Source organism: Camarhynchus parvulus, chromosome 12 (assembly GCF_901933205.1).
Source record: "Camarhynchus parvulus chromosome 12, STF_HiC, whole genome shotgun sequence".
Lineage (NCBI taxonomy): Eukaryota > Metazoa > Chordata > Aves > Passeriformes > Thraupidae > Camarhynchus > Camarhynchus parvulus.
Window position 1 is genome coordinate 6842110 of NC_044582.1, and position 15456 is coordinate 6857565.

The 15456-nt window shown below is 37.8% G+C and overlaps 1 protein-coding gene across 3 annotated transcripts in view; it reads left to right on the forward strand.

Annotated features, from left to right (window-relative positions):
- CACNA2D3 (calcium voltage-gated channel auxiliary subunit alpha2delta 3) overlaps positions 1 to 15456 on the forward strand; it is a 385648-nt gene that overhangs the window by 65442 nt on the left and 304750 nt on the right. Inside the window, exon 1 of one of the 3 annotated variants that reach the window (XM_030956484.1) lies at positions 14548 to 14605. The exons of the other annotated variants lie outside the window; for them this stretch is intronic. Coding sequence (XP_030812344.1) covers positions 14591 to 14605 — 15 coding nt within the window. The 5' untranslated portion in view covers positions 14548 to 14590. Of the gene's footprint in view, positions 1 to 14547; positions 14606 to 15456 lie in introns of those variants that run through there. 3 annotated transcript variants of the gene reach the window in all.

The following is a 15456-nucleotide window of genomic DNA, read 5'->3' on the forward strand; positions in this document are numbered from 1 at the left end:
GTATTATTTTTGGGCTAGAGAAACCTGACATCCAAGAAAATTGCTTATGCAGTTAGATTTTTGTTGTTTTTCCATTGAGGTGGATTACACATTCAGCTTTAGAACAAAAGAAATGATGATTTATGCAGTACATAATGGTCCAGGGGTAATGAGTATGTCACTGCATGCTTTGTGAAAAAGAAATTCGGGGAACCATAAGGTATAGAATAAATAGTGACAATAGTGAATTAGAGATCCTTAATTCCACTGAGGGGCTCTGAGCATGACATAAACTTCAATTGTGAAACTTGGTTGGTTTCTGGTGCTCCATCACTGGAGCTCAGCAGAATTAATTCCTGTTTGAGACCCTTAATTCCAAATTCATGAGATTTTCTTGTTCAACACCTGAACTTCACCTTCTTTTCCATTTTAAGCAGTGTGTCTCCATGTTTTTCTGTCAGGACATCTTTCCTGCTCCAAGTGTGTTCCCTCTTTCTTGCAAGCTTCAGGAAAGGAGCAATAACACCTTTCATTTTCAAACTACTGCAAACTGACATCTCAGCCATACTCAGAATGGTTTTATTGCTGTCTTGTTGAAATGTCCAAAGCTGCTCATCAGTCAGGCCTAAAATCTGTGACCTTGTGTTTGATAAAAGCTCTTAGCTCAATATGTGTATGCTTTTATGGAATTTAAGGAGAAAATAAGTGTGCTGTGGTTCTGTCTGCAGTTAATTTCTTGTGGAGCTGTGCAGCTTTTAAATAAATGGTTAGAAAATATTTTTTTATGCAGTTCATCTCTTAGGAATTCTTTCGGAAAAATAAAAATAGGGGATTTATATAGAAAATGCTTGGGTTTTTTTTAAGGCGATATAAAGTACTTGTGATGCTTTATGATATATATTTATCATAGGATAAAAAGTGGATATCTTTTCACAAATTGAATAACAGATTATGTACATAAGCATTTAATGGAAGATAATAACAAAGATTTCCTTATGTTCATTTCAATGTATCAGTTCTTCAGAATCACAGGTACTGGCTGCTCTTGCTACATAAAGAGTGTTGTTTCTAAGGCTATGCATGTCTCTCTTGCATATGAATTATGAAAACACATTTTATTTCATCAGATTCAAGTTTTAATCAGAATTCTGTATTCTTTCCATTTTTAAAGATGTGCACACACACAGTGTATGTGCTGAAACTATATGGATTGAAAAACCCAAATACTCCTACTTTCTAGGTTTGAAGTTTGCTCGTGTTATTTTAACAATCAATGTAGTAAGCCTTTGCCTTTTATGCAGATACAGTACAGATGACACAAATATTATTGCTGGAATTCTATTATTATTGATTCTTTTTTTACCATAGTTCCTAGGATTTTTGGTGTTTGGGATCCCACAATGCAAACTGAGACTGATGCCAAGGCTTCAGAACAGAAACCTAGTTCTGAAACAAATTGTTCTTGGGGATAAAATAGTGGGGTCTTTCACATATTTTTGTTTTCCTTCTGATTTGCCAGACAACAAGGTGAAGCTGACCATGGAAATATTATTATCTGTGTTTAATACCTTGAGAAGAGAAGCACCAAGTAATTAAGCAACTAATTCAAGGTTATGAAAACCTCTGTGGCAAAGCTGGGACTTGAGCCCATTTCTTTCAAGTCCAAGGTTAATATCTCAACCACCAGACCATTCTTCCTCTAAGAATGTAGCTTTCATTTTAACCCAAAACTTTACTTATGCTAAATTTACTGCAAAACCAAAATCCCTTTGAATTAAATTTTCTGTAGTTACTCTCAAGTAACAAGGGACTTAAAAACTGCTTCTGCAAAGTCTGACTGTTATTAAGGAGTATTTTTAGGTAAAATAACTGATATTTGAAAATGTGTTTAACCTTAAATATGCTTTTATTACTTTTTATGCTTTCTTTGGTTTTTTCTTTCCTCTACCACCTAATACTATAGATAAATGATTATTGACTGTAACTGCTTCTGGAAATGAGATAGATTGTGTCTATCTCAGCAATATTTGAACTACAAAGTATGGTTGTTATATTTCTTCTCTTTCTCAAAATATATTTATAAAATGAAGCTGAATTCCAAAGGAATTATTAATAATGTGACAGTTCTGTGTTCTAAAATTTAAAGCTGCTGTAGAGGGACAATTGACATCAGACTTGAGTTATACTTTAGCTCTCACTTTAAAGAATTAAAAGTATATTATTCAAGACAAAAAAATGAAGTATGAGTACATGCTGCCTGTCTTGAAGATGTTTTATCATGGAACAAAATTATTTCTTCTAATGCAACTTGTGCAACTCCATCTGGAATAATATGGGAATTGTTTTACAGTTCAGCCCTGAAAAAGGGTGACAAGTCAGGACCAGTAACTGGAAGAACAACAAATAATTAGGAGTGTAATCATGAATGCTATAAATTATTGGGAAACAAATGGAACATTAAGGAAGTCTGAAGTATTGTATATCTAATGTGTGTGCTGCTTTGGGAAACACACCAGCATTTTATTTGCCAAAATATTTTCAGGGGAACTCAATTTTCAGAGGCAGCTTCAATGATCTGGTTTGTTAAGAAGCCAACTGGGGTAGAAATAAATGTAATGGTACTTTTGCATATTATTCATTCTTATTCAGTTTGCTCTGTGCTGTGTGCTAATACCTGCTCCTCTTAAATTAATTCAGAAGATCTTCTAAACATTTTAGTGAACAAACAAATAATGTATTTTAAATGTTTATATCTGATCTATACAAGAATATTGAAGAACGATAACAATTTTGGCATCAAACTATTCCTGAAGCACAAATTTAATTTGTTTTATGAATGAAGAAATGAAGGAACAGAAAAGTTAAAATAATTCCATCAGAAGGCTGCTGCAGTGCAGGGAAGACAGCTGCAATGCTCAGGAGATTTGTCTTGTCTTCCCAATTGTCATTTAGCAAGTGCTTTGTTCTGACTCAATGTACTGTGCAAAACAGGCCCTTTTTATCCTTTCTCTTGGTCCAGATATATAACCTCTAAACCCACCTCTACCTTCTTACACCAGGAGGGAACCATTGCATTTTTATGGAAAATATGCAAAAGTTAGGCTCTAATAGTCATGGAATTGTATATATTTCCTAAACCTATTGATCCTTTCATATGCTGTTAACTGATACTATATAGAATTTGGATTACAGAGGAATTCCAAGGAAAGCCAGGGATGACCAGTTGATCATGACCTTTACCATTTGTTGTTATCGAATTGGTGAAATGTTTCTGCTTGTTAGTGAAATTATAATCTAGGAACAAAGAGTTTTTCTGGGCAGGATTATAGCCACTGCATGCTAATTAATGGAACAAAGGGATGAGGATTACAGAAGCAATAACAGTAAAATATCCAGGAGCAGTTCCCTGGGGCATTATCTCCTGTCAGCTGTGCTGTCGTGTGCTTTGGCACATCTCCTCTTGTCATCCCACAGGAACAAGAGACTTCTACGGGGGCCTCACAGAAACTCGCCTCGTTCTGTCCATGTGGTTTTCCTTTCCAGCAGAAATCCTGCCCACAGGGTCAGCAGAACCAGATGGGGAGAAGAAAATAATCTAATGGGGGTATTCTGAGTGAGATGTCAACTGTTCTCCAAAAGGGATAGAGGATGGGTGGTTTCTGTAACCACTGATTGTGAGAGAAACTCTTTAGGGTGAAGTGATTCACTCTTCAAAACTACATGGTGGCAGTTTGAGTATCCTCAGTTTGTTCTGCCATGAGATCTTAATGTATAGAGAGATTTTCTCATCTATCAGTCATTAAAGTGTTCCAAATCTGGTAACTGATAGTTAAGTTTTTACTGGAAAGCACGGCAGTATGATAAAAAGTTAGTTTGCTGAAGAATGTTTTAATTTCTAGTACTGAGTACCAGAGATAAGATATTCTTAGCATATTCTCTAGATATTCACATTTTCTTCAATTTCTACTCCACTGCTTTATTTAGAAATATTGTCAGGGCTTCTATTGGCTCTTTTTTTAATTTATCCTATCTCGCATCTTGAGGCCTCTAAACCCTGATTTTTAGATAGTTAAGCAAGTGGGTTCATGCAATTTTTCTATTTGGTGTTTTGGGAAGAAATTTCAAATCTCTTCTAACACAAATCTCTTCTAAAGAGATCACCAAACACTCTTCATTTGAACCAAGAATATAAAAGGGCCAGGGCTGTGATTGGAGTATTTGCATGCTTGTTGCTTGATATTTTTTTTTTCCAAATGCAGTATTGACAGAAAAGCTGTAAAATTGACAGAAATCAAAGTAACATTCTTTAATGTAAACTGTTGCAAAAATTTATAATTTATTGCACTAAACGCTCCCTTTCACTGTTCCCTATAAATGTATAATTTTATTTTTCAGACATGCATGAATGTACTGATTGGCAGTGTTCTTGTGGTTTGACTTTCCATCACCGGTTGGAACAGGAAAACTTTGAAGAATGAGCCAAAAGCAAATTATGAACAGTGAAGTTTTGTGTTTGTTTTAAAGGCTGGAAAACATTCCCTTATCAGCTAAGGCATCGTTCAGCCTCCATCTGATTAGGGTGTTCTAGAGACATCCAGAGATGAGTGATGGCACCATTAGAGCATAAATAAAGCTCAGGAATCCACACAAGCTAAGTGCTAGTGCAGTGTTGCAGGCAGGCTTGGGCTGTTGCTGTGAAATGACCTTTTCCATGTTCAGAAGCCCTTTAGGAGAGTTTGGGTGTAGCTATCTGTCCTGCTCTACTGGGAGACTGCAGTGGGAAACTGAGAGGAGTTATTTTAAAAATGGATGGTCGGGAATGAGATTAAACCACATGAGGCACATATTGGATCTGAGAACCGTTTATTGGTAACGGAAATGAGATGGAAAAGGAGTTTCCCAAACAAAAGAGGGCTAGAGAAGAGGGGCTGGGGGAGAGGGATGGAGAGGATGGGCTGGTGTGGGGGTTTTTTTTTTTTGTTGGCAGGGCTGAGGGGGGAGAGAGCAGCAGGGCCAGGAGCCTGGGTGGGCAGTGGGCAGGGTTGGGCAAGGTGGCCCAGGCAGGGACACAGAGACAAGCAGGCAGGGCGTTGGTCAGGGACACAGGGAGGCAGGATGGACACGAGGGTGAGCAAGAGCCAGAGAAGGCAGGAGAACCAAAAGGTCGGCTGGGGCCAGGGAAAAAAGCCTAGTATTCTAAAAGCCCCCACAAGATGGAAGCATAAGCTCCAAAAGAAGGTTCAAAAAAGCCCCCAAGGCTCAGGATGCAGTCACTTTTTATGCCCCTTGGCCCCTCCCAAAGTCTGCCTGCTGACGGGAGACTTGATGTCAAGAAAGAGTGGTTGAGTGTTGAGTAGGTTTTAGTATGTTGTAGGATTTTCAGTTATAAGAACCCTTCCCAGTTGTGATACTGTGATAGGAATGCAAGCTTTTTTCAGAGTCAGGAATTTCTATGCAGATATTGAAAGTAAATATAAAATAAATTAATAACTTTATATAACAGGTTATGTGGTGATAGTACAAGTTAGAATTCTAGAGCAAGAAGAAATGCATGCAGTGCAACCCATTATTAAAATGGTCCCTGTGAATTGTTTTCAGTCTGTGTTTAAAAAAAATAATGTAGGTGGTGTTCTATTGCAGTCTTTAAAGATATCTTGCATCTTTTGCCAGTGGCTATTATGCATTCAGGCACCTCAGGAACAAAGAAATGACAGAGAAATGGATGGCCTGGGTTTAACTAAGTAGGTGATGGTACAGATGAGGCCTGATAAGCTTAACACTCCATCTCTGTGCTGCCACTGTGGTTTGCAAGGAGATTAGAACTGAGTGTGAGGAGGGCAAGCTCCACAAATTCACTCATACATGGCAGTTCTGTAATGAGGTGATACTTCATTCCTTAAACTACTGAACTAGAACTGCACAAACAGATGTGTGCCTCTGGCAGTGCTGTGCAGGCAGCACAGGCTCTGCCATGCCTCCAAATGCAAACACAATGTCCACTTGCCACAATTATATTTTATTGGTGTGCACTGTTCTTTGTATGTTTGTAATAGTAAGCGACAAATTATGTTGTTGTGAAAAAGGAAAATTAAATTTAAGGGTGTTTATAATGCAGGGCAGAGTCTGAAGAGGATCTAAATAATTATCATTTTTGTAGGTTAATGTGACAAAATTTGTGTTGGAAATTGAGAGTATCTTTCCCTTAGTTATCTGCATTATGTTGTTTCACAGCAAAACTTTCAGAAAGCTCACATGATGGAGATGTGGCCCCACTTTGAGTGTTTTACACAGTGGAAAGCCCAAGGTCAGCTCAGACTCAGAACTCAGTTTCTCTGTGTTTGGGGGCAGCAGTTCCACAGAACCATGGAAGGATGTGAAATGACCACTGAGACCCTAATTCACACGGGGTATCTTTATGTGCTGACTTGTTCTGCCTGCTTTAATAGCACCACTTGTGATTTTAACTTCAGTATATATTAATTACTCTGCTGCCTAGAGGTCTGAATGCAGTTCACCAAGGTCATTGCAGTTGTGGTGCACACTGAGGATTTTATCAATAGGTTGCCTTGCCATGACCTGTGATTGTGGTGCCTTTGCTTGATGTTCTGAGGTTTAGTGAAATTGTCTATTTTTATTAAGCAATGAAATAGTTGCAATCTGCTGATGGCAGTTTGCTGAACCTTGTCAACAAAGGATATATTTTTAAAATGGAAACTTTAATTTCTGCGTCTGTGAAAATGCTTTGTTAATTACAGCAGCCTAAGGTTTACTTTATACAAAAACAGTACTTAGAAGAACTATAACACAATGAATATTTAAATTGTGCTCTTTAGAAAGCAACAGAATTCTCTTTGAAACCAGAGAACCAGTAACTTTTTTCCTCTCCTAGAAGCTTGCTGGTCCAGAGACAGTCCATTGGATTAACAGGACCTCCAAATATTTTGTTTCCTAAGAAGGGGATACCTCTATTAGATGCTGATCACTTAAATCTTTTTTTTTTCCAATTGCAAAGAAAGGACATTATTTAATTAACAATGGAGCTGAATAAAAAAACCGCTAAGCTGCAGCATAAGCAAATGTAGTTTTCAATAATAAGGCTTTCCATTATGGGATATTGAACCACACAAGACTTAGAGTATTTCTACAGGTACATTCACTAGGAGAGTATTTGTTATGCAGAAATGTTATTTTAGGCATTGGTCATTTATATTAACAAACAACCCAACCATAGCAAGATCTTTTATTTAAGAAACAAAATTTTAAATTCTAGTACTTGAAAATATCAGCTGGTATGTGCATATGCTCCCAAAAACACAAGCTGTTTTTTCTATCTGCAAATAAAGTAATAATTTTTAAGTGCTCTAAATGTATGAACAGAAGGGATACAGTAAGGAGATAACAATATGTGTTCATTTTATACTTAGAAAATTTTATGTGATTACTGTGTTCTTCTGTTTGCTTCCTCTCATGTGTGAAGGGAGGGAAAGTAAATTAATTGCCATTAGCCTGAAGGAGAGCACACTGTACTCTTTACAACTTCATAGTATTGATTTGGCTGTTATTCATGGCTTCTATTCTCTGCTATGCAGATTGATGCATCTTTAATTCATAGATACATTAACATTAATAGTGGTTTATTGACCAAGCAAAACAAAGCTGTTGTTGGGTCCTTTCTAGTGCCAAAGCTCTTGACTTTTTCTGATAAATGTATTTGTTTGTGCAGTGGATTACAGCCTCTGGAGTTAGATGGTTTGTTTCTATATACTGGGGTGATGATCTGTTGTGGTGCTACTATAGGTAATACACATTTTTTTTTTTTATGAGATGATCTCTGTTGGTAATGAAATGAATTCCTAAATGACAAAAAACCCTTTCTGCCCTTTTTGAGACTCAGGGGAAAAAAAGCTGAATAATCATCTGTAGGCACACAGTTTGTGATAACTGGGAGTGGGGCTGAGCCTCATCATCCCCAATGGGTTACAGCTGTGAGCAGCAGGTGAGCAGCACTGCCAGCAATGAGCCATGGAGTGCCCAGGGGCACTGAGCAACCACCAAAGGGAGCAGAGGGCACACAGGTGCAATGCATCAATAGGAGGGGATAAAAGGTTGGGCTGAAGAACAAGAAGGGCAGACCCTTGCAGCCTCCTAAAGTGATGTTCCTCTGTATGGGCAGATGCCTGAAGCCTTCTGATTTGGTGAGGTGTTACTGTATGGGCTGAAGCTTTCTGAAATTGTGTGAGGATACTCTGTGTGTATTGTGGCTGTCTCAACTGTGACATGTGCTGTGACAGGCATCCCATGTTTTACAGCTAACTGAACCTAGAAAACTCTCAACATAGTAGAATAAAGACTGTGCCCTGCTTTTAAACTTGAAATAGGTTTGCTTCAGATTTAATTTGGGCAAATTTCTTTTAAGTTTTCATAAACAGAACTAAGCTGATGGTTTGCTGAAATGCTTCCAATCTGATCAGATACTGACTTGTGGGTACACAAAAATAAATCTTTAGCTTGGTAGCCAACTTGTTTTGTTGTTTAGTTTTGTGGGATTTTTGAGAGAGGAAAAAAAGACAGGTTTGTAATATAGGTGTGAGAGTACACAAATTTCTGAGTAGAGGGTCTGAATCTCATTCATTTGGGAGGATAGGTTTTGATGAAGGTGATGTCATTAAGGAGATATGTACAATTAATAAAACCAGCTTGAGTTTTCAGTCTTGGAGGAAATAAAAACAGAAATTGGGGCTGCTGTACTTCAGTCCTCCTGGTAACATTTGAAATTGCTCAGGGTTTATTTGCTCTTTGCAGTGATGTTTGGGAATACCTACATGTGGGTATGATATGTTACCCACTCTATTGTCTAGAGTATTCATCCAATTTTCATAAAAGCCCAAAACAACCAATCAAAACAAAAAAACTCCAAAACAAACAACCCCCCCCCCAAAACAAACAAACAAACAAAAAAAGGCAAACCAAAGAAAGAGCTACAAACAGAACTCTGCCTGGGATTTTGATGCACAGGACTTTTCCTTAATGAGGTTTCAAGTGTCATTTTTAAAAGTGTGAGAGAGGAAAAACTCTGTTGAGGGAAAAACATTCTGAGAGCCAGCATGCCAGATGCCAGTCTAAGACTCTCATAGCTAAAGGGTCCAAAGAGAAAAGAATCTGCACAAGTTCTGCTGTACAGGGCATTAGTTTATATCATATTACAGCCTTTCAAAGGCAGCTATTAAATATTGGATTAAGGGTGGTTTGGCAGTTGAACTTTAACCCTTTGTTTGTCCTTGTGTGTTCAGCAGTTTGTTTTATGAAGCTTTGAAGGGAATCATGATGGATCTGCTGCTCTCTAGAAGGATACAGCAGGGCTGGCCATCCTCTGCTCCTTCTTTGAAGTTTTGTAAGTGCCTGGCAATCACATGTGGAAGTGAAAAGCATTAGCTTGTGTGGCAAAACCACAAATATGTTTTCACACTTCCAGGCAGTGCCAAATGCTATAGTTAGGTTCCCAAATATTTTTTTTTCCTTTTTTATGGGTAACTGACTGAATTCTTCTCAAGACATCTGCCCTCAGACCACATGCAGGTGGTCTGATTTCCACAGATGCTGAGAATAGACTGCTGATGCTGGCTTTGATGGACTGAGGGGAGTCCAGATTTTTGAAAACATAGTAATTTTTAACATTCAGTCATGAGCTGAAGAATTGGGAGCCTAAATTTAGGTACCCAAATTCAGGTATTCAGAAGTTATGATTTTCTTGTTATTACAATTCCCCTTTGATCTGTAGTGTTCTGACACCTCTCTGAAGCCCTAAATCAATAGAAATACTTTTATCAGGTGTGTACAGAAAAGTGCAATGATGAGCCAGAGCAGCAGGGATCAATGCCATGTCCTTCAGAGTGACAAACAATGAAATGAAAAGCTCATTTAAGAGTTAATGTTGAAGGTACCACACAATGGTTTGGAGGTGTCCAAGCAGACAAATGTTTATGGTAGAGAACATTGCAAAGCATAATTTATGTCCTGAGGAGATTGTGTTTCTTTTTCTGAGGAAAAAAACCCATTAGAGATTCTTAAAAGCAGAGCTTTTGGACCTTCTCAAAAGGCATGGATATTGCTAAGCCAAGGTTTGTCTTGGAACACACTTCTTTTTTTTTTGTTCTACATACATTCCACTTAATTTCAAATTTTCTTGGCTGCTCATTTTATTTTATTGCTCATTTAGGGGCAACTATGAAGGCTGGGAAGCCAATTGTGTAATTTTTCTTAGATGGAAAATAAGTGCTGTCTAATAAAAGTCTATAGAAACAGCAAAATCTGGTAGAAGAGCTTGGTGTAAGGCAGGCATAGGTTGAGGGGGAACAGTAAGGAGAGAAAGAGACATTCAGTGATAAGAGTAGTGTAAAGAGAAAAAAAAAGAATTACCAGAATGTCTGATTGAAAAAAATTCGTTTATGGTTGTATCCTGTGACCTTACAGAACAATGTAAGCTGTCTTTTTTGGCTGTTCTTGTTTCCAGCAGCCATGGAGACTTTTGGAGAAGACAATGCAGCTTTGTGTACAAAACAAAATGTTGTAGTATCTCAGTCCCGCTGAGAATTGGTGATGGTGGTGAACTGTCAGGTTACCTACTTCTGAATCTTCAGTGGCTTAGAAGAAGTGTCCAGGGGGAAAGGATTGCATTCTCAGATTGCTTCAGTGTTTTGTGAGGAACACATTGGTTGTACATGCTTTTAATATACTTACTTTCACCTGAAAACGTAGAGAAGTCTTTGCCTTGGATGAACACAGCTTCTGGATTGTGTTTAATTCTGCAGATTTATACTGATAAGTGTTTTGTTCCTCATGGAAAGCAGTTCATGTGAAATACTGTAGTGAGTTTTCAAGAGTACCCAGAACAGCCTTATGGAAAAAGGAGTCTCCAGGGCAGTTCCAGAATGTTCTTATTCAGTTTAAATGAGGGCTTTATGTTCTTTTCTAAAATAGAAGCAAAGGTGTGGGTAATTGTATAGACAGCTTCTGTGAAATGTTATTTCCAAAGCAGCTCTTAATAGCCTTTGTTAAGTAGCTCTTGAAACATCTTGCTGGCCTGTGGAGATGTTTCAGATGTCTGAAAGAATTTGCAAGACAATAGTTGCTTTTTCAGCTATTTTATGATTAAATATGATTAAACGGACATTCAGGAGAGCTGGTGAGGTGACCCTCCTGGGGAAGGAGCCCCAGGTGCCTCTGCCGTGGGCTCTGGAGGCAGCAGCCAGGCAAACCCTGCCGGACGTTTCTCACTGGGGTTAGCACTGACCGAAGCAACTCTGTTAAAGGGAGAGATGGGACTGTGCTTCCAATTGCTGTTTGCTTGGAATTAGATTGCCTATCTAGTTATTTGGATCACCCATTTGTGGTGATTTTCTTTTCATTAGCTACTTCAGGTAAAAGTTAAAATACTGAATTAATCTCAGAGAGCAAGCATTTGAACCTCCTGGAGTGTGTTTCTTTATCTTTTTATTTATTAGATGCTATAGTTTATGTATCACCAATATGGCTGCTTTTCTAAAATTGTACCTGTGATGAGAAGTACTCTGTGGTAGAGTAGCTTTTATCTTCCTCTGCTAACTGAGCTGTTTTAACCATGCTTGTATTCCAATTAATGCTCTTTACGTGGTATTTTCAGTTATATAGATGCTATATATGTTTATATATAGATAGACATAAACATATCTAGTTGTGAAAGGTTCAAGGAGACACCTTGTGTGGCATTTCACAGATGGGGCAGAGGAATGTTGCTAAATCAGGAGCTGGGTTGTTTGGTTTTAATGATCATTCAGTTTAATGCTTTAATGGATTTGGTTTTGTGGCATTTACATATAGTCATGAGGTAAAAATAGGTCAGAAGTAAATATCTTTGTAAAGATTAAATATGCCGGGGGTATAGTGCCCTTGCAGTGATTTTAATGTGCAAATTATTTTGCAAGGAAAGCAGTAACTATCCTTGTCAGTCTGCTGATGATAACAAATTTCCCAGGATAGTTGATCTTTGCTGTAACATACTAGGTACAGCATTGAGTAGCTAATCACAGTAAAGAAGTATGCAAAAAAATATTCCAATATCTTGTTTTAAAAGTGTATTTTGTAAGTAACCAAACTGGACTTTGAGGCAACAGGAGTTCCTCAGACACCAGTGTGTGTGAGAGTCAAATGTGAAGGGCTAATCCAGAGCTCCTAGGAGCTGTTTGCTGGAGTGAGTGAGAATTTCTCTGCAGAAAATGAGTGTGCCATCACACTGGGCATTGCTGATGGATTTCATCAACACAAAGAGGTTCAGGAAAGGTTAATAGGAGTGTGTAATGTGGTGTAACACAAACTCTCAATTACTAAGGAGTTCTCTAATGTCAAGGTGAGGAGAAGTGTGCTGTTGTGATTCATCTTGCCATGCAGATCAAGAGGAAGTTAACAAAGATGACTGTGGTTTATTGAGCAGGGCATTGGAAGAATAACCAAGAGAGCTTGTTCTCTTTGTAGTTCTGAACTGTTCTGTGACATTGGGTACATCACTGAATTTAAGGATAGCCCAATATCCTCTTCTACACGGAGATTTGATCTACATGCTTTATAAATTCTTTCAAACTCTGTGAGTGAAAAACTTAATACTGACTCTGAACTGAAATAATTTTGTTCAACAACAAAATAAAAACCTTAGTTGTTTATTTTGTTAGAGTTGCTCCACTGAATGAATACATTTCAGAGTTGGGAGGAACAGATAGCAGCATAAGAGTTGCACTCTAACCAAACCACCCCACCACGGGGTCAGTGTGTGTGATAAGGCGAAAACACAAAATCTTGTAGGAATGAGAGATTCACAGATGAGTCTGTCAGAGGAGTGCACCATCTGTATTTGATATCTGTGCTGTGCCTGTGCCATCTGAGTACCCTTCTGCTCAGTGGAAAAGCTCAGACTCCCCCTCACATGCACATGTGATGCTGGAGAAGGTTTTTAATTTGGCTTGCAGTCGGGTTTATTCCAGCAGTGCATACATGGTTAGTGACCCCTCAGCTCTAATGAGGCATTCAGAGGCTGTGCTGGATAATTTTAAATCTTCTCCTGGGCATTGCTCTACCACCTCCCACATGCAGAAGGGATGTGTGCTCTATGGTAGAGCACTGCAAGAGCTCAGGCCACAGAAGGGTTGAACTGTCACTGGCTTTTCCCCATCAATTTGAATATGGATATTCTCTTATCAAATGCTGTGATAGACTTCCCAGATGAAGAGTAATTTATATTTGTTTTGATTCAAAAGCCCAGAACCAGGTTTTGCTATAGTCCCTGCTCTGTGCATAGCTTTTTAAAATTTCAACAGAACTGTTAATGGGGTAAAGCAGCAACTAATGAGACATTTTGAGTTTGCTCCATGTATATGGCAGGTTTTGGGTTCTAGAATTTAAAAAGCCCACAAAACCAAAACCTATATAAAGTGCAAAGAGGAAGAGGTGCTTTTAAAACATGCTGAATAAATGACATTTAAAAAAAATGATTGAGCAGTTGTGCAAAAAAAAAAAATACATGTAAAAATTGTTATACATTAAGAGGAGTAAAGAAGAATGAAGGGGCTTAATGTTAGACTATGGTGAAGAATAGATTATTGAAAGAAAAAAGAATTTCTCTGTGCATAGAAAAGTAGTTTATTAGCAACTTTCTGATCCCTACAATTTAAAAGAACTTGACATAAAAATTCAAGGCTACTTCAGCTAGGAAAGTCGACTTTAGTGAGAAATTAATGCATTTAGGGGCCAAGAATGTGGTCAGGACTGTGGCATAACTTTTGGCTCTGTAACTAAAGAAACTGCTTTAAGAGCTGCAAATTGTATCAGCTGCAAGCTTTTTGCAGCCTTTCAGTCTCATTAATTACATCTGATTGTTGGGGTATCGTAAATATAGAGTCAAAATAATTCTAATAAGTTTATTAACTCCTGTGGCCCTTCAGTCCAGCGCTGCCCCTCTGAAGGGAGTCACTGCTAGGACTTGCATGGCAGAGGGGGTGAAGCAAATCTAAACAGTTCAAGCTCTGCATAGCACAGCCTTTCTGCTGGGCCAGAGATATTAATTGAAATCAAAAGTTGGTGATTTAATCAAAAGTGTATGTTTCTGCAATCTCTCTTTACATTTGCAACGTTGAGGCTTGCACATCTGAAAGTGGTTTTTTGAAAATGGCATGGAGTAAACACACATTTAATTTTTTCATGGAAACAATGGATAGATTGGATATTTGATCTGCCATTTGCATGCTGGTTCTGCTTTTTCATTATAAAACATAAAATGTATATATGCACATATAGTTTTAACATGCCTGTGACAAAATCTCTCAACCAGCAACATTTCTGAAGTGTGTGCAATTGAGCTGTGAATGCACCTCAGAGGCAAATAACAGCTCCAAACAGGCAACGCAGAGAGATGACTTTTAAAGTATTATTGCAAGATTCCTGTTGAATTCCTTTCTTTAATCAGGGTGGTAGTGGTATTTACTGGCTTTCAAAATCCCAGGGAGGGGGAAGAATTTTCATCATAAATGGGCAGTGTTCTGCAGATGTACAAAGCAAACAGAGCCCATTTGAAAGGCTGAGACTAAGGATGGTGTGCACACGTGTAAGTAACATGAAATATTTTTGTTTACAGTCATAGGTGAATATCTTGATTCTGATAAGACTTGATAGAAGTAAATACAAATAGGAACACAAAGACCATGTTTCTCTTTAGAATAAAAACAAGGAGAAAAAATTTGAGCTGAAGTCAAGAGTCTTGCTTCAGGAGGGGATTTCTTTTCCTGTCTTGGTCACTCAAACTGTGTAGGTTTTGGTGTGGTTTGGCTTTGCTTTCATTTTGTTTGTTTTGGGGACTCTCTGGTAATTTTTTTTTGTTAGCAATTCTTAGTTTGTGTGTATTTGTGTTATCTTTCAGTGCCAGATATTTAGATTGCATTAAGCACTTCTGATCTGAGTTTTGTACAGATAACTTTTTGGTTTGTTATTTCTAGATGATCATTTACCAAGAAAAAACCCCCACACCTAAACCAGTGAAAAATATAAAAGCATTAAGGGTTCTGACAGTGAAATACTGTCTGTCTTTCCCCAGTGCTTATGTGAAATGATCTGGCAAAACAGATACTGAGGAAATAATGTATTTTTTGTGGGCTTTCTCAAATGATAAATGTTCTTGTCTCTCTAGAGAATTTCTTACCAAATGCTGATTTTTGCAACCCTACAGAATCAGCATTTCAAGTATTTTTTTTATAATGCAGCAAATCAGAAGTTGTACCTTCTTCATCTTCTAGACAATTGGAAATTCATTTATCAGAAGTTTCCAACTATGCCTCTAATATTTCATACTCTTTTTGAAGCAAGTCACTTGTTTATAGCAAAGTTAGAGCTATTTTCTCTCCTTTTAATTACAATACACATGTATTATTGCCTATGTTACAAATTATGAGGATTATCAGT